Here is a 20,000-nt window from a genome sequence, read left to right on the forward strand (position 1 = left end):
ACATTCGATGCGCAGTAATTCGGCGTCTTTCAAGTTCTTTATCTTTTATAACATTCAGACCCTGCTCCTAGTTCCATACAAAATGTTCTTACTTTCTCCCTTTCTCACACTTTTCAATGCATAATATGAATATAATGCAATATAACAGATCAATGAAAGGCACGTGTGTTAGTCAATACTCATAATAACTGATAGAAGAGGATATTAACAGATAAATTTGACAGATGAACCAAGACAATGAAATAAGGGAAGGAGAGAAAGAGGAGAGATTAAGGATAAAATGAGGAAAGAGAGAAAGAGAAGAGATTAAGAATGAAAAGAGGGGACGAGAAGAGAAAATAAAATAATGAAATAAGATACAGAAAGGAGAGAAGACATTGGAAATAAAATAAGAAAAGGAGAGAAAGAAGAGAATGAAAGGAAAGAAAGAGAAAAGAAGAATACATAGAGAAATGGAATATGGAAGAAGAGCAGAGAGAAGAATGAGATCAGAATATGGAGAGAGAGTAAATTACTGGAGAGAGAGAGAGAGAGAGAGAGAGAGAGAGAGAGAGAGAGAGAGAGAGAGTTTCTCATCCTTGTTAAATTGTTACTAGAATCATAAACATTCTTCAAAAGCACAGTAATTAATTTCCATTATAACAGTGGTTCCCAATGTGGAAGCCATGTTGCAGAATGTAGGGGTCCATCAGAGAGATAATGTAGGACATCAGAGAGATAATGTCAAGATAACAGCAACGTTCTCTATTCTTTACAAGATTATTGGGTTGGTTATTCTTTACCTGGGAATAATCGGGTTCACTGTTTATTCTTGACATGAACACTTTGATGCTGATCGGTACCAGACATTCCAATAAGTGATTAAATTGGAAAGTTTCTGTTCACTTATTAACACAGCATAGGAGAAACTTGACACTTGACACATGGACAAATTACTCTTCGACTCCAACCATTTTCATCAGCTTATTCCTATGAAGCTGCATTCTCTCATCCACTCTGCATTAAAACGAAATATTTCAACAGACTTGAAGTAAAGCATGACCTGCGGTGTGCTTTAAGTGACACAAAACCATGAATCAAGAAGCTTGTTGATAATCTGCAACATCACCATCACGCTGAGTGGAATGGGGATTAAGTGAAGGAAGCACGAACCTGGCAGGAATGTTCAGAAGCAAACAGTTTGGGAGGTGAGGGGTGTGTGTGTGTGTGTGTGTAGCCACTGAAGGCCTTGGGTGTGGCACTTAATTATGACTCCCTATGGTTGCATTTCACTTCAGAATTGTAAAGGCATCAGATTTGTCAGATTCAAAGGTGTTTATATGGCGTGGGATTAATACACTTTTAAACCAGGGGAATTTTTTTTTTTTTTTTTTTTGTTAAAACAGCTTTCTGCAATAATGCCATTTATTGATTTCTCTAAGTATTGACAGTTTTTATGTACATTATGTAACTTTGGTACCATGTCAATAATTATGAGATTTAGCAAACTACATATTTCTTTATCAATACTTAACAAAAGAAAAAAAATAACAAATGGAATTAATAAAATTACAGGATTTGCTAGAATTATTTTTTTTTATGGAGCTAATGAGTGTAGGAGTGTTGACAGTCACTGTAGTGGTGGGTTATGCTTGGCAGTGGGGCATGGACAAGGATCAGGTATGGAAAGTGGGCCACAACCTGAAGTTTGGGAACCACTGCACTGAAATAACCAGAATAACTCACACACACACACACACACACACTCAAACACACACACGGACTGACAGACAGACAGATAACTCCCACAAACAGAGACAAGGAGAATGGAAAGACCAGTAAACCAATTCTTTTCATGTATAATTTAATGGTTTTGAGACTGACATAACATAGATAAATATCTGGGGCGAGAGTAAATATTTATACAACGTACGTGTGCGTGAGCGAGTCATGCGTGGAGTATACTGGGGGAAGGAAAACTTGGCTGGAAACAAGACCTATGATACCTTGTTATTTATCTGGTGAGTCAACCAATGTTTCTATGCTGAATCTGTTGGGTGAGACATGCTGGCTTGGGTACAGGGTAAGAGAGGATGTTTTCAGGATTACACCTCATCCTGCAATGCTTCAAGACTCTGCAAATGTTTATATCAATGCTAATGGTACTTTTCACTGTCTATTCTGGCTGGAAAATGCTGGCTGCCTCATAAACAAGAATATATCAATGTATTCTTAATCACAGTTCATCTCTGCAATGCTTCAAGACTCTGCATATGTTTATATCAATGCTAACAGTACTTTTCAATGTCTATTCTGGCTGGGAAATACTGACTGACCTATAAACACATTCATATCAAAGTCTTAGGTCATCATTACAAAGCATCATTACTGCACTTATATCAATATCTTCTTGAGATCTGAATAAGAGACATCTCCCTATACTCTTTCTGCATTAAGATGAAAGATTACACAGAATAAAACTACCCTTTCAGAATCTCAAAACCCTCATCCCTGTGCATTAAAAAACAGCCCTTCTTGAGAAGTGAATAAGAGACACTTCCCTCTACTCCTTCTGTCTGTATGAGAGCAGGAGACAGAAAGCATTGCAAGAATCAACACTGTCCTCAATCCATCATAAAAGGAAGGAAACTAAGTGGTAGCATTAAAAAGTCCTTGCAAAGATATAAATAAGAGACACTTCCCTCTACTCCTTCTGTCTGTATGAGAGCAGGTGACAGAAAGCATTGCAAGGGTCAACACTGTCCTCAATCCATCATAAAAGGAAGGAAACTAAGGCCATGAGCACATGAGCGACTCTGTGGTGCCACGTCATGGCAGTGACGTGGGTCTCCGTAAGTTTCCATTGTTTAGAAGCTCATCCTGCCACAGTGAGGCGCGACTTTGTGTCGAGGACCCGCACACACAAATGAGCGTGGCCGAGTGATGGACGCATGACGGCTATGGGCAGTCATATACCAAACATTAAGGAATTAGCACATTTTCCTCTTTACATATCATATATACCAATACCATGGCTACACTTGATATAGATTGATTCATTATTGAAACTGAAGATTGGCCAGCAATATGGGACGTGCGCTTTGGCAATAAAATTGCCAAAGCCAAGGCATGGGAGGAGATGTGTGACATCTTTGTGTCTGGCTACAGAGGAATGGATTCTCTAGGAAAAACCAGGACTGCTTCCTTCTCAGAATCCATGCTGGAACTGAGGTCTCGACAGGCACAGATGTGCCACAGTGGCTTGTGCCCACACACACACGGGCGACTCTGTGGTGTGGCTCAGTCAAGACACAGTCACTTAAACATGCTTCAGTGTGTTTGCCACAGCGTGGCGAACACAAAGTTGCTCGTGTGCTCCCGGCCTAAGTGGTATGAACAATGAAGGAAAACAATGCTTAGTAGAGAAAAAGAATCAGCGTCTGAGAAACTCCGGAACAACGAAAAATTGTGAAGTTATCAGAACCCAGCCCATCAGCCAACAAAATCTTGTCCATTTGAAAGTGCTGAGGTGAAACGCTAGTCTGTCTTGCAGCAAACTGTGGGATAACCTGCTCCTGTCACATGAAAGCGAACAAACTCATTCCTGTCCTAACCCTCTCAGTGCTAGTCATTTTTTCCCATAATCCCTTCACATTTTTCAGACACAAGAGTATACCTTTCCAGCATAGAAAAACAGAAAAGAAACCTCTTATTCTATTCTGGTCGAATTATACTCCTATACTCTGAATGTTATTACATCAAGGTGATCACAGCAGTGAATGGATTAATTAAACTCTCTCTCTCTCTCTCTCTCTCTCTCTCTCTCTCTCTCTCTCTCAATGCCATTTCCAGTGGCCACAGTGGTCATTATCAGGGTTGTCATGCTTATTCTCTTCCCTCACATATCACTAGAATCATGAAAGCATCCTTGAAAACCACAATTTCCACTGCAGCCTCTTGAAGTGGATGAGAGGTGATGGTAATAAGAATGTTGACCTCTCTCTCTCTCTCTCTCTCTCTCTCTCTCTCTAGGTCTAACTCTCCTCCAAGTAAAATAACAATGGTGTAATATAAATATGAATCTGTTATACTGCAATAACTTGTGTGTGTATAGTACTATATAATATATATATATATATATATATATATATATATATATATATATATATATATATATATATATATATATATATATATATATATATATATATATATATATATATATATATGAGAAATTATATATATAAATACTTTGATGACGGAAAATAATAATGATAATAATGTAACAGCAGCGACATTATTATGATTATTACTGGTGTTGGTATTACATGAGGGAAATCTTGTTGTTATACTTGTTATTCATTAAAATCTTCTCCTGTCGCTTCTTCTCCCCCTTGAACGCCGCCCGATTCAGCTTCTTCTCCACACGGCGCTCCTGTGGGTGTGGGGAATGGGTCACTCGGGGAGGGTGGCTAACTCTCTCAAACACACACACACACACACACACACACACACACACACACACACACACACACACACACATGCTGACATGTGGGGTCCCGCAGGGGACCAAGATGGGTCCTCTATGCTTCCTCCTCCTCATTAACGACGCCCTCACTGACACCCCCCATTGCTGGAAGTATGTGGACGACTGCACCGTGGGCGTCCCAGTGTCCACCAAGAACCCGGACTACTCGCCACTGCAAGCAATTCTGGAGCGACTGCAGACGTGGACGGAGGAGAGCAGGATGACCATCAACCACAGCAAAACTGTGGTGATGCATTTCTGCACCTCCTCTGTACCAGTGCCCCCTCCCCAGCTCACAGTGGGCTCTCACCCCCTCCAGGTAGTCCGATGTGCCAAGCTTCTCGGAGTCACGGTGGACGACCAGCTGACCTGGAAGCAGCATGTCGCCAGCACCGTAAGATCAGCTACCTACAGGCTGTACATGCTGCGCAGACTAAGGTCGCAGGGGACGCCGACAGATGAGTTAAGGGGGGGTGTACCTCACCTTCATCCTCCCCAAACTCATGTACGCCTCCCCAGCGTGGTCCTCCTCCCTCACACACACTCAACAGCTACAGCTAGAGAGTGTGCAGAAAAGGACGTGAAGGGTCATCCTTGGTCCTGCCTACACCACCTATGAAGAAGGCCTGACCACCCTGAGTCTGTCCAGACTATCCACCAGGCACCGAGAGGCTCTGGAGAAGTTTGGAAGGGGACTACTGCATCATCCACGTCTCAGAAACATGCTGCCACCTGACGTGCCTCGCCCATTCCGTGCCACCAGACACCACAACAAGATAATGCCCCTAAAGGCACCGCGCATGGACCGGTACAGACTCAGTGCGATTCCCACCATGGTGCAAGCCATCAATCAATAGTCCCTTCTAGATTAGACTTACCTTTAGGATTAATATTAAGTATTTCCCCACCCCCTCTGTACATTTTCACTTTGTTAACTGCCTAAATAATAAACTGTTTATTATTATCATTATTATTATTATTATGCTATTTACACTCACATACTTATCAGAACATACACTTCTCTACACACACACACACACACACACACACACACACACACACACACACACACACACACACACTACACTCACACTGGCATAAATACATTGTTTTATATACAAGACTCTGGCCCTCAAAAAAGATAGACAGACAGATAAGAATGATAGATACATAGATAGATAGATATGCAAAACACACACACACACACACACATACACACATGCATGCTCACCCTGCGCAGTTCCTTCAGAGCTTTCTTCCTGAACCGCCTCTCTTCACTGGTCTCACCTGGCGGCCGGATGGAGATGGCAGACATGCTGGTGATGAGCGTCTGAGTGTCTGCCACCACCTCATCTGGCAAAGGAATCACATCATTAAGTCATTAGCAGAGGAATCATGCAGTTTTATTCTGTTTAGCTCTCAAATGCAAGAGTTAACCAGTATTCTCAATCATTTATCTCTTTTCCAGGTAAACTCTTGAACTCCCTGCCTGCTTCTGTATTTCCTCCTTTCTATCTCTATCTCTCTAATGCAAGGGTTAACTGGTATTCTCAGTCATTCATTATTTTCCAGAGAAACAGATGAGAGGAGCATGGAAGGGAGGGACAGGATGACATGATACATGACCAAAGGTGCAAGTATGTACTGGCAACTTGATGGGTGAGAAGTTTCTACTCTCACAAGTATCATATTTTTCCTCAATTTATTTGCGTTATTTCAAGGTAGAAGCCAAAGATATTTGACTACCAGCGGTACAAACTGTCTGCCAAGATCCACTATGAACATGTGAAATTCCCTCATATTCTGACGTTAGAATAATACTGGGAGGAACGTAAAACACTGTATCATACCCGGCCAACATTCTGAAAGATCTTGTACTATATCCAAGAAGAAATGAAACACACACTGGCTCAAACAACCATGACAATGTATGCACGTCACTTGGGTATGCTCCGGGAGATGAAATGGCGTGTATACTGCATCATTGTGCCGAAGTGGTTAAAATGGTAACAAGTAAATGACAGATAACCAGCCAGCACTCACTGTCAGGCGTGTCGGCTGCCTTGTCGTGGTGTGCCAGGTTGCGCCGTGTCAAGCCGCTGACCCGGTGCTCCAGGGGAATGCCAGTGCGTGGGTCGACGGCAATCTTCTTGCGTCTGGGAGGATCGGTGATGGTGCGTGGGTGGTTGTAAAGAGTGGAGTTCATGGTCAGGATGGTTTCACAGTCCCACTGTTCCTTGCCCTCCTCATCCGACACCTCAACCTGTGGACGGGGGACAAGGTGGGTCAAAAAGTCAAAAAAGGTCATATGTTTTGGAATATCTTGCTTTTCCTAAATTGCAGAAGGCTGGAGAAGGTCAAAAGCTCATGTATTTTCTTAACTTATCTTGAAGAATGACTGACAGTTCAAGTCTCAGGAAGTGTGGGAAACTCATCTCTTCTTCCTCCTCCACCAAGGCTTTCCTCTTTCCTCCTTGATCATTTTCCTCCCTTCTCTAACTGTAAAATTCCCTCCACTTCTATCTATCTCTCTCTATCATCTCCTCCTCCTCCTCTTCCCCTTCCCTACACCATAACCTCACTTCTTTCTTCTCTTCCTCCTATCAACTCACTTCTTCCTCCTTCCCCCTCCTCCTCCACCTTCATTATTCTCTTCTTCTTCCTCTCTGCCTCTCAAACCCACCTCTTCCTTTTCCTCTTGCTCACTGTATCCTCTTCTCTCCTGCATATCCTTGATCCACTTAATAATCCGGTCCTGGTCGTCCTGTGTGTCCTCCTGTAGGTGGAGCCGGGAGTGCTGCAGGGCCTGGCGGAACAGAGGCGACTCCTCCCCAACAAACCCGTCGATGTCCTCCCCATCCAACGCCCCAACCTGGTCCTCCCCGTACTCCCGGATGAACTATGTTGGGAGAAAAGGGCTTAGTGAGTCAGAGTGTGTGGGGAGACAAGACTAGGGTTTGAGTGAGGACCTGGAAAGAGTTGCCTGAGGGAAGATTGAGGGAAAGAGTGAGATGGGAGGGAGACAAGACCAGGAATTGATTAAGAGGCTGGAAAGAGTTGGCTGAGGAAAGACTGAAGGAAAGAGTGAGATGGCAGGAGGGAGACAAGAATGAGGATTGATTAAAAGCCCAGAAAGAATCAATTGAGGGAAGAATGAGTGAGAGTGAGATAAAAGGAGGGAGACAAGACCAAGGACTGATTAATAGCCTGGAAAGAATAAGCTGAGGAAAGACTGAAGGAAAGCATGAAATAGAATGAGGGATGGAATTGTGGTGAGCTGCAAAGGATGAGAGGCACAGAAGAAAATATGAGGGACAAAAATAACTGGAGGAGACTCATACAAGGAGCCAATCCCTCACTCACTGTAAAGAAAAGGCCAAAGAGGAAGAAGAAGAAGGTGGTGGTATTGGAAGATGCAAGGAACAGAAAAAGGAGCAAGAGTATGTGATGCCAAGACTCAAGAAATAAACATATACACAAATAAATACATAGAAATTTAAGGAAAACATGAAAATTTTGCACCAAAAAACATAAGCCTGACCTAATCCTGCATACACAGAAATGAAACAAAATAAAATAAATACATAAAATACAAGAAATTAGATATTTAGATATGGAAACAGAACCAAAGGAGTGTATCTCAGGTCCCTGAAATTGTAATTAAGTAAATACAACACACATGAAAATACACACACCAACCTTCTCTTCAAAGCAATCATCTAGTGTAGTAAGGTGGTCCTTTCTGGGAAGCACAGAGGAGGTGAGAGAGTAGTTGGTGAAGTGTGAGCGCGTCTCTTCCTCGTCCAAGAAGGGTCTGGGGAACGGAGGCACATCCAGGCTGCCCAGCTCATCCCGGCCCTCCTCGTCCTCACTGTCGTTGAAGTCACTGCTGAAGTCTTTCTCCTCCTCATCTGCGTCGTAACCCTCATCCTGACCCTTCTCTCGGTATGCACTGGGAAGGTTAGGTTAGGTTAGGTTGGGTTAGGTTAGGTACCCCTTGTCCTGACCCTTCTCTATATGCACTGGGATGGTTAAGTTAGGTTAGGTACCCCTCGTCCTGACTCTCCTCTCTGTATGCACTGGGAAGGTTAAATTAGTTACTCCTTGTCCTGACCCTTTCCTCTGTATGCACTGGGAAGGTAAGTTAAGGTCAGGTCAGATTAAGGTATGGCACATAACATAATAAACATAATAAAATAACAGATAACAGGTAACATCACTGAACAGAAAGATACGTCATTAATTCACAAATAATAAGCAATTCATTTCATAAAACTTGATTCACTAAAACTTCATTCTTATGCCACCACACAGTATTCCTCGCTATTCACAAGGGCTAGGTGTGTTCTGAGCCTCCTTATGAATAGCAAAAATCCACAGATTCAGGATGCAACTCCCATAAAATGCAGAAATAGCTGTGTATAGTTTGAACCATAAAATCTGGGTGGCTTTTAAGAAACATATGAAATCAGTCTATAAACAAATAGATAAAAATATAATATAAATAATATAAATCTATAAGTAAAAAAAAAACAATTACCAAAACCCAAAACAAACACACCCAAAACTTTCCAGACTTCCCAAATAACCTGCAAACAAACCTCAGTTTAGCCAGTGAAGGGAGATGTGAGCCATTAACTTCCTCTCTTAGCCCATCCATCTCCCCATCCTCCTCTTCCTCATCCTCCTCCTCCTCCTCATCATCATAATCCTCCCATTCTCCATCGTCATCTAACTGGTGAATGGGGACTTCTGAATTGAGCATCATTACAAAGTTGTCCGGCAAAGCATTATCATCTTCTGGGCCACACGCTGCGTTATCATTGAACAGGTCGTCGTCGTCAAGCCCCGCCACCACATCAGGGTCTAACTCTGGCCTGGGACCTGTGAGGAAGATGGCAGGATGAGGGAGAGAGGATGAGGGAGTTCATGAGAGGTTGGTGGAGGATGAGGAAGAACGAGAGGGATAGGATAAGAAAGGTTGAGGGAGAGAAGGTAAGAGAGGGTGAGGGAGTGAATGAAAGATTGTAAGAGGGTGAGGAAGAGAGATAGGGAGAAAGGGTGAGGGAGTGAATGGAAGGTTAGAAGAGGGTGAGGATGAGAGAGAGATAGGGTGAGAAAGGGTGAGAAAGGTAAGGGAGACAGATATATTGGGTGAGAGAAGGTGAGGGAGTGAATGAAAGGTTGTATGAGGTCGAGGAAGAGATAGGGTGAGGGAAGGAGATAAATAGGGTGAAAGAGGGTGAGGGAGTGCATGAAAGGTTGTAGGAGGATGAGGAAGAATGAGAAAGAGAGAGGGTGAGGGAGAGTAAGGGTGAGATAGGGTGAGGGAGAAAAGGTGAGACAGTGAGACAATGAGGGAGAGTAAGGAAGAAATATGAGGTTACAATAATAAGAAAGGGTGAAACAGCAAACAGTATGGTGAAGGAGGGTGACGGTGGATAAGGAAGGGTGAGAGAGGGTGTGACATGTTGTAAGAGCGAGAGAAGCAGGTTGAGGAAGAGTGTGAGGTCAGGCAGGGTGAGAGAGGACAGCCTTATTAATCTATCACTATAATTATAAAAACATCCTTAAAAACATGTAATTCCAACTAGAGCCTTTGCAAAGTATAAATCTTGTTAATCTGTCACTGGAGGAGAGAAAAAAAAAAAAAAAAAAAAAAAACACCCTTCAAAACTTGTAATTTCAACTACAGCATTTGGAAAATAGTAGAGGTGCCACACACAAGCGTCTCTGAACATGAACTAAATAGCAATGAAAAGCTTAAGTTGACAGGTGGGAGAGAGTCACCTGTAAGTGGGGCGGCCTTGTTTAGTAACCCAATAGGCTCTTCTACATAAGATTCAAAGGCGGATGACGGCAGGACCAGCTTCTTGTTCCTCAGCTCTTTCTTCCCCGCCTGCAAAACAACAGGAGTCAAATTTCATGATACAAAATAATAGAGATCAATAAAAGCTAACTCCATTTTGCCTCTCATGAAAACTGATTATAAAAGATTTTTATTCATTTATTTTGTTCTGCATGACAAAGGGAAGAGTTAATGACACAAAAATGAGAAGAAAAGCCAATGCTATTTCACAACAAATAAGTGACTAAATAATTACTGTTCATAAGAGACACAAACCATAAAAAAAAAAAAAAAAGTAATTGCCATCTATAAGAGTTGCAAGACACACACAACCAAATATTTATGTACACAAGACACACACAACCAAATATTTACGTACACAAGACACACACAACCAAATATTTACATACACAAGACACACACAACCCAATATTTACGTGCACAAGACACACACAACCAAATATTTACGTACACAAGACACACAACCAAATATTTACGTACACAAGACACACAACCAAATATTTACATACACAAGACACACACAACCCAATATTTACGTACACAAGACACACACAACCAAATATTTACGTACACAAGACACACACAACCAAATATTTACGTACACAAGACACACACAACCAAATATTTACGTACACAAGACACACACAACCCAATATTTACTGAGCACAAGACACAACACACAAACAACATAACATTTGCTGCACATACAATTCAGAACACAAATTTCTACACACCCATAGCACAGACAGGCAGTGACAATGACCAAAAGAACAAGAGAAAGAAGAGAGAACAAGAGGACTCACCTGGGGGTCCTCACAGCGAATGGTGTACACCTCAAGTTCCTCCTCGTCCCAATTGACTGCCTCTCTTACGCCCCTCAAGTGTTGCAGGTAGTCATAGTCGTCGTCGAAGAAAATGCCATACTTCTCCTGTTCTGACTTGTGGTTGGCCTGGCACGGAGAAGAGGAGACACTCAGTAATGGAGAGACACTTGGTAATGCAGAGGTTGAGGCAATAATAATAATAATAATAATAATAATAATAATAAGACACTTTCTTTCACATAGATCCATATTTTTGGTGTAGTAAAATGGTGAAAATGATATCCTAAAGTTGAAATACAGGACACTTATGTGGTAAAATTAATATTGGAAATGTATACAATTGTTAAAATTAGAAAAGTGATGGAGAAACTGGGACCTTTATGTGGAGACTGAAGCATTAATGGATTCTACCATAATGAAAAACTGGTATTATATCTGTAGCATGATGAATCAAAATAACTATACCATTACCTGACTCTTAAAATTGATGATAATGACTAGTTAGCCTTGCATGGATGGAGATATTGAGTCATTAATAAACTCCTTCAGTAGTGAAAAACTGACAATGCATAAAAAAAGAAGTAAATAATAATGACAGAAATAATGTTGATGCTATCACTGCTGTTATTATCTTGCTCCTCCTCCCCTACTGTTCCTTCTCTTCCTCCTCCTCCTCCTCCTGTTCCTTATCCTGGTCCTCCCCCTCCTCCTGCTGGTGCTTACCGAATCCTGTGCAGGGTGCAGGACAGCCTGGGGTGCCTCAGGGTCGGCCACAAGGGGATCGCGCTGGCTACGAGACACGACCTTGAAAGTGTGCAGGACATCGCGTCGCTTGTCTAGAAAGCGTCTGCCTTTCTTCCCCTGTGGAAGAACACACAGCATGAGTCTAGTGACCTGCAATGTGTTCACTGTCTCAAGTAATACTGAAATAACCTCAACCTGTGCCTAAGCTTCTGCTTCTTTCCCTCTGGGGATGATAGGGCTAAGGGTGTCAATGATATGTGTGTGTGTGTGTGTGTGTGTGTGGTACAGGGAATGGTGACTGTTTGGCTTAAGTGTGGAGAGTGGTGCCTGTCGACAGAAAGGCAGTCCGACCTGGGGACATTTATGGTCCCCTCCCCAGATGGGGACTCCGAGGCTGGTGTAGGACTCGCCATGATGATTTTAAAATTTTTGAGTGAAGGGTGTGTGTGTTATTAGGTGCTTGTAGTTTTGTGTGGAGGAAGAGAGTTGTCTTTAGAGGGCAGGCTGTGACTGCCCCCTTGTGTTGTGAGACACAACGGGAAACGTTCAGTGAGGTCACAGCTGGGTTTAATGATAAGTTCACAGCACCCCCTGAACAGTGCTGCACACCTCACTGGGAGTAATTATCATTTTGGCAGGTGTCTACTGCCTCCTCCTCTTGGTCCTCTCCTTTACCAATCTGTATCCTGGTGCCTCCCCCCCTCATTCCACTACAGATCATCTCACCTTATAATATTATTTTAATGTGATATTTGTGATATAATATTGTACTAACCTGTTCTACCTCATCATACAGTATTATTCATTGGTCTCATAACCAGTAATACATATTCTGGATAATATGGAGATAACCTTAGCCTCTTCTTCCCAGGTTAATATTTACATGTCAGATAGAATTAAGGTTGTAGAATATCATGCAATATATATATCAACTTCTGGAAACTTGTTAAAGCAAAAACAAAAACGTGGTAAAAGGTTAACGAACTGATACACCCCTGCGCTACACCCTCCCCCTCCAAGTGCTTGAGAGTCACCGCTGGCCAGCTGCCGGAGCTGTGCGGGGCAGGGCGGGGTCAGCCGTTACAGGAATCAGAATACTTATTTATTTGAAGCTCTCACTTCATTATGAAAGATACTAAAACAGAGGTTAGGTTAGTTTAGTTTACGTTAGGTTAATGCGATCTTCAAATAACTAAGTAGTCTAGCCCCACCCTGCCTCATATAGCTATGGCAGCCGGCCAGCAGTGACTCTCAAGCACTCAGAGGGGGAGGGTGTAGCGTGGGGATTCATCACTACTTTTTTTTTTTTTTTTTTTTTTGCTTTAATAAGTTTCTGGAAGTTGATATATATTGCATGATATTCTACAACCTTAATTCTATCTGACATGTAAGTATTAACCACGGGAGAAGAGGCTAAGGTTATCTCCATATTCCTCCATATTCTCCCTATCTCAGTATCAGCATGAGGTACACAACTTAGTCATTACTATTAGAACAGCTTGCCATAGTACTGAAATCTTGCTGACTGGCGTACCTGGAGGTCCGCGCTGCCCTTATATTCATAGAAATAACCTCAACCTGCCTATACATACATGTCATGAAAGGGTAGCCGACCAGGTGAGTCAACCAGGTGAGTCTATCACTCCACCTAAGAAGACACGACTCCAAAGATATATACAGACACAATAAACCACTCCACTGCTCCACGTTCCACCCAGATCACCTTGTCTCATCCACCTAATCACGTCCACTGAAATAAAACGTAAATATTCTCAGATCACCAACGTTGCACCGAATGGATTCTTCAAAACATTCCCTTTTATCACCAAATCACTGATTGTTTTGCCTCGCCACGTAGTCAGAGCACACAGCAGTCTCCCCTGGTACAGTGTGGATCTTTAACAAGGCGTAAAGTGACGGGAAACTAGAGAAATAAGCCTCCATACCATTACTGTCTCAGCCTTCCACGTGCTTTGTTTACCGCCAATGGACTATCTTCATTCAAGGACCTAAAGCTTATTTATTAACCTATTTTTTGTAAAATAAAGTATTCTCTCGTCTTCTTTAGCATTGAATCAAAGCGTACAGGTCATGGAATTATGTTGATGTGGTTATTTTTCTTATTTAGTGAGAGGGAAGGCTGTGGTGAAGAGTTAAAGAGGTAATCAATAATGACTTCTCTCTCCTCTTCTACCTCCATGAAACTGGACAGAGGCATAAATTTCATTCTACTGTCCTTATCTTTGTTATTTTGTGAGAGAGAAGGTTGTAGTGAAGGTTTAAGAGATCAAATAACTTCTCTCTCTCTCTCTCTCTCTCTCTCTCTCTCTCTCTCTCTCATAGCGTCATCTTCATGAGGTTATTTTTGCTATTTAGTGAGAAGGAAGATTGTGAAGACTTACTAAGATTTATAGCTTTATTTTCCATTTGCCTTATTATTATGCAATCAGTAGAAAAGGAGGAGGTGGTGGTCACAGGAAGAGGAAGAAGAGGAAACTGATGACGGGTGGTGGTTGTCATGGCAGCGAGAAATGTTTGTGGAAGTGAGGAAGTAGAGAGTGAGTGTAGCAGTAGTAGTGGTCTCAATTTACTTAGGTTTGTCAGTCTATGTTCGTGTGCTGTCTGTGTCTGTTTATCAGTAGAGAGCAAGACCTATGTCTTCCTGTCTTCCTATCTTCCTCTTGTCATTTTCACTTTACTGTCTTCTCTCTTCTTTCAAGTCCTCAACCCTTCCTCTTGTCATCTCCACTTTATTGTTTACCGTCATATCTTCCTTCACTGCATCCATAAACCTTCTCCCCAGGTCTTTCTCTCTCAGTCTCCAGCATCCTCCACCCTCTCATTGCGACATAGACCAGAACATCCCTGGCAAGCCTTCCTATCACCATGCCTTTCCTGTCCACATAATCATCTAACCTTCTCTTGAAACTACCTGTTGTTATGTTGCTGAGCACTAGGCCTATCTCGAGTTTTTTTCCTGTACTATGAGAATGTGTCACGCAGCTCCTCCAACTCCGTCACGTGCTCCAGCATGAGTGGAAGACGTGGCCTGGTGGAGGATGAGGCGGAGGAGGTGGATGGAGGGCCTGGGTTAGCATACATGCCCTTTGTGGTGATGGACGACTTGCTGGACAAACTGAAGCTGCTAAATTATGACAAGGAGTTCATCATTGAGCACAAGATGAAGCCACTCAACAGGTAAGGCTGGCCTGTTCCTGCTCCTCTCGTGGCTTATGGCCTTCAGAAGCATCTAGTGATACGAATGACTAATGACTTTTATTTTTTCTGTATTTAATTTGAAGATTTTAGTATTTTTTTCAGTGTTTAGCATTTGTTAGTACCAATTTCAACATGATCTCTCAATGGACAATAGGTGACACAAATTATTCTTGCTCCAATGAGTTATGGTCTTCAAACTCTCATGATTTGAGAACTACTGAAGATTTCCAATTTTTCTGTACGAAACTTAAAAATGTTAGAGTTTTCAGAATTTAACATTACCATTAATTTTAAGATGAAGCCTTTCAGTAGGTAGTACTTGGTTCTCCAATGAAGTATGGCCTTCAAAATAACTTCATGACCCAGGAATCAGTTTAGATCTTGAAGTTCTTACTGACACCCTATAAAACCTGAAAAAAAAACACCTTAATTTTACCCCACACAGCATAGGAGAGACTTGACATTTGACACAAAGCTGTGAAGACAAACCCAGGTGAGCCAGTTAGACCTCTCCATCTCCCTTCAAAACATCTTACTTTTACTGTACACAGCATAAGAGAAAATTGAAACCCCCTAAAGACAGCACACTCTTCCAGGCACTATTTTGCAATCCCGACCAACCCTGGGGAGCAGTTCTACCTCTTCACCTCCCTGGCAGCCTGGCTTATCTGTAAGGCAGGCAGACAGATGGAGCCCCCACAGGAATATGATGACCCAAACTCCACTGTATCAAGCATTTTGGATCATCTTAGGCAGTTGGTGAGTGACCTTGGTGTATAGAAGGGAAGGAAAGGTCTGGAATATTGTAATGAAAAGAGGTTATTTGAGGTGTGTTAGGCAGTGTATATGCTAATGAGAGTAGAGAAACAGAGATGCAGACAGAAAGAGAGAAGACTTGTAAGAATTTGAACTGATGAAGGGACAAAAAGAGAAACTAGGAGATGGGGAGAGAAAACTTGTAAGAATTTAAATATGAATGCAAGAGAAAAAGACAGACAGAGAGGTAGATGATGGAAGCTTAGAGAGAAGAATTATGAGGATTTGAAGAAAAGGAACAGCATAAGAAAGAGAGAAACTGAGTAATAAGGATAAAATCTAATACAGATGACATGTGTGTGTGTGTGTGTATGATGGTACTTTGTTGCCCTGTAGGGGGTGACAGTCGACTTCCCCCCCAGCAAACTGAAGGCAGGCTGTGGGGAACATGCAATATTTGTGTTGGACAGACTGGCAGATTTTGCTCTCAAGAACTCAAACTTTGTGTGGAAAAAGTAAGTTACAAGTTTGCACATTGGATTTCTTCACTCTTGTCTGCCCTCGTCCTAGCTCTACTGTCATCCCAGCATCTCTTCACCCTATTATTCTTTCATTCCAGCCTCTCTTCATAGCAATACTGTCATTCCAGCCTCTTCTCATCCTTGCATATCTTCACCTTAGCCTTGGTTCACCCTACCTGCACTCTCATCCCAGCCTCTCCTCACTCTGGCATATCTTCACCCTATCATCTCCTCACCCTACCTATATTCTCATTCCAGCCTCTCCTTACCCTAGCCTCTCCTGACCCTGAAATATCTTCACCCTAGCCTCTTCTCATCCTAACCTTGGTTCACCCTAGCAAAACTCATTCCAGCTTCTCTTCACTAATTTTTACCTCACCCAATCCTTCACCCTGGCTATACTTCACCCTGTCTCCACTCTCACCCTAGTCTCCCATCACCGTATTCACCCTCGCACACCCTAAATCCACCTCACACAAACTCCACATACTCACCCTAACTGCACCCTGCCCCTAGCCTTCCACCCTAACACATCATCCTCCACAGGCCAACGTACCCAGTGGAGGATACAGGTGGTGATGGTGGTGAAGTGGAAGATGAATCTGAGCTAACACTGGACAAGGTGGAGGAGGAGATGATGGCGGAGTATGAGGAGCAAGAGGAAGAGGAGGAAGAGAACATCTTGCACATGAACGACCTCAAGGATTTAAATAAACAGAAGGTGGGTTGGTTAGTTTGCTCAGTCAACTAATTGGTTTAGTTGATAAGCTGGGTAGTTTGTGATAAGGAACAGGTTAGTTAGTTGGTAAATTGGGTAGTTTAAGATAGTAACAAGTAGAAGGTTGATTAGTTCATCTGTTAGTTGATAGATTAGTTAGTTTAAGACCCTTCAAAATATACAGTCAACTATCTTAATATACACACAGTCAGTATTTATAATTTAGTTTAGCCTTTCTTATTATGTACAGCCAGTGTCTCAAATATACAGGCATTCTCTTAAATATAGTCATTCTCTTAAGTATATAGTTATTTCTTTAAACATACAGTCATTCTTTCATAGTCATTCTTTCATTCAGTATACAAGAATTCTCAGTGCATCCTTCATTCAGTACAGAAAAAATCCTGAGTGCATCCTTGTGGTATCCCTGTGTTATCCTGCAGGAGGGGGAGGCATGGCCAGAGGAGATCCTTCATTCCACCACCACACAGGAGGAGTGGAAGTTGGAACTGGAGAGAGTCCTGCCTCAGCTCAAGGTCACTATAAGGTCAGGTGAGTGTGCCAGTGACCTTTGGAACCTTTGCGATCTTAGACAGTCTGGTATTACCTAATCTAACTTAACTTACCCTTGCTTAACCTAACCAAACCTATCTTTGCTAAACCTAACCTGACCTAGCCTTGCCTTACCTAACCAAGCACCATTGACATCTTACTTAACCTAACTTAATTTTGCCTTGCCACACACGCACATATACACAGCCTTTCCTTGTCTCTCCAGAACGTAATCTAACCTTGCCTAACCTAACCATGCCTTGCCACAGACACACGTGACTGGCGTTCTCATATTGAGCAGATGCACGAGCACCGAGAGAAGATCAATGAGACACTTACCTTCACGGACAAGCAGCTGGACAGCCTGCACTCAGAGATCACCCGCAGCCTGGAGAAGATTGGCTCCCGGGAGAAGTACCTCAACAGTCAGCTGGAGCCACTACTGCTGGAGTACAGGAACCTGCAGGTGATGAAAAAATAGGCCCTTTGAGTTTGCTTATCCCTAAAGAAAGGTGAAAAAAAGGATCACCCAAGTTGTAGGATGAGTGTTACCTGTGTTGTGATACCTGTGTGTTTGTGTGTGTGTTGTGAAGTTTGCAGATGAAAGTAGATGTTTTTCAAGGCATTTTCTATAATGGCATTGTAGAGTGTTTGTTACACTATCACAGCAATCAGTATTAGTATCTGCAGGTAGTGTCTGTGTTGTGTGTATGTGTGTGTGTGTGTGTGTGTTCTGCAAAGTTTGAGAGGTTACCAAGATAACCACAAGTTTTTCAAGGTGTTTTCTATACTGGCAGTGGAGAATCTTTGTTACACTATCACTGGTATCAATATTAGAAGCTGCAAGTACTCTCTCTCTCTCTCTCTCTCTCTCTCTCTCTCTCTCTCTCTCTCTCTCTCTCTCTCTCTCTCTCTCTCTCTCTCTCTCTCTCTCTCTCTCTCTCTCTCTCTCTCTCTCTCTCTCTTCTCTGTATTGCTGCCTTGCATTCTGAGATGTTTTCTGACTTAACTAACTTTCAAAGCTTACATAGATGAGTGTACAAAAACAACACCAAATCATCATCTTCAATTATTTCTCTGCCTTGTACATTATTCTCTGTCTGCCATTCTCAATAAAACCACCAGAAAATAATCTGAACATCTCACAACATGTCACTCCCTAAATCTTTCCTCTACAGGCACTTTGCACCCCTCTTCTTCTGTGCCCCTCCCTTCATCTCCTTACCGCAGCACCAGACCACTCTTTTCTCCTGTGTCCCTCTCTTCCTCTCCTTACTGCAGCACCAGACCACTCTTTTCTCCTGTGTCCCTCCCTTTGTCTCCTTACCACAGCACCAGACCACTCTCTTCTCCTGTGTCCCTCCCTTCCTCTCCTTACTGCAGCACCAGATCACCTCAGCCTTCCCTGCCAACCCCCAGAATGTGGCAGCAGAGAGCCGAGAACAGTACAGACAGGCCTCAGGGAAGCTGGTGGAGAAGTCACATGAACTGGCCCAGATTTCAGATGAACTGGATCGAGTGAAGCATGAGATGGAGGAGAGAGGGTCCAGCATGACAGACGGAAGTGAGTGCCAGTGTCTGTCTAGTCTATCTCAGTGCCCCTGATCAGTGGACTCATCTGTCTATCTATCTACCAGTCTATCTATCAATTTACTTGTCTGTTTGTCTGTCCATCTCAGTGCCCCTGATCAATGGAGTCATTTGTCTATCTGCCTATCAGTCTATCTATCAATATATTTGTCTGTCTGTCTATCTCAGTGCCCCTGATCAGTGGAATCATCTGTTTAACTATCTATCATTCTATCTGTCAATCTTTCTATCAGTCTACTTATTTATCTATCTGTCAGTCTACCTATCTATCATTTTGTTTGTCTGTCTCAGTACCCCCTGATCAGAGGAGTCATCTGTCTCTCCATCTGTCAGTCTATCAGTCTATCTGTCTATCTATCTGTCTATCTATCACTCTACCTCTCTGTCTGTCTCAGCGCCCCTGGTCAACGTGCGCAAGGCCCTGACCAGAGTGCGTCAGGAGATCACCGCCATGGACGTGAGGATTGGGGTGGTGGAACAGAAGCTCCTGCAGGCCAAACTGAAAGATAAGTCGAACCTCCAGCGGGACATGAACGCCCCTGTCTACAACAACATGGACATGGGACTCTTCTGAAGGATGCTGTGTGGTGGGCGCGACCTTGTAGGATGCTTCACTATAGAATTTTTTGGAAGGATATGAATGGGACTCTATGCACTAATAGTCTTTTGTAAACAGGTCACTTCTGAAGGTCATTCCATA

At 42.7% G+C, this 20,000-nt stretch overlaps 2 protein-coding genes across 7 annotated transcripts in view; one reads left to right on the plus strand and one right to left on the minus strand.

Moving 5' to 3' along the window:
• Positions 1-1,829: 1,829 nt before the first annotated feature.
• LOC135093515 (protein LTV1 homolog) lies at positions 1,830-14,036 on the minus strand. Its single transcript, XM_063992814.1, has 10 exons — positions 13,891-14,036; positions 11,924-12,061; positions 11,180-11,326; positions 10,298-10,406; positions 9,109-9,391; positions 8,207-8,459; positions 7,191-7,406; positions 6,551-6,770; positions 5,739-5,860; positions 1,830-4,414 (listed from the first exon to the last, which is right to left on the minus strand). The coding sequence occupies exons 1-10, from the start codon at positions 13,891-13,893 to the stop codon at positions 4,304-4,306; spliced, it is 1,602 nt and encodes a 533-aa protein (XP_063848884.1). The 5' UTR covers positions 13,894-14,036; the 3' UTR covers positions 1,830-4,303.
• Positions 14,037-14,359: 323 nt separating this feature from the next.
• The window catches only part of LOC135093516 (intraflagellar transport protein 57 homolog), a 5,794-nt gene continuing 153 nt past the window's right edge, over positions 14,360-20,000 (plus strand). The window contains exons 1-9 of one of the 6 annotated variants that reach the window (XM_063992820.1): positions 14,360-14,502; positions 14,975-15,142; positions 15,760-15,922; positions 16,316-16,434; positions 16,987-17,161; positions 17,602-17,710; positions 17,980-18,176; positions 19,130-19,274; positions 19,696-20,000. The exon at positions 19,696-20,000 is cut by the window's right edge and continues 153 nt beyond it. In XM_063992820.1, the coding sequence (XP_063848890.1) occupies positions 14,976-15,142; positions 15,760-15,922; positions 16,316-16,434; positions 16,987-17,161; positions 17,602-17,710; positions 17,980-18,176; positions 19,130-19,274; positions 19,696-19,874 (1,254 nt within the window). In that variant the 5' untranslated portion in view covers positions 14,360-14,502; position 14,975 and the 3' untranslated portion in view covers positions 19,875-20,000. Of the gene's footprint in view, positions 14,540-14,947; positions 15,143-15,759; positions 15,923-16,315; positions 16,435-16,986; positions 17,162-17,601; positions 17,711-17,979; positions 18,177-19,129; positions 19,275-19,695 lie in introns of all 6 variants that reach the window. The other 5 variants (XM_063992819.1, XM_063992817.1, XM_063992818.1 and 2 more) reach the window with 5 other exon arrangements.

Source organism: Scylla paramamosain, chromosome 43, assembly GCF_035594125.1.
Source record: "Scylla paramamosain isolate STU-SP2022 chromosome 43, ASM3559412v1, whole genome shotgun sequence".
NCBI classification, from domain to species: domain Eukaryota; kingdom Metazoa; phylum Arthropoda; class Malacostraca; order Decapoda; family Portunidae; genus Scylla; species Scylla paramamosain.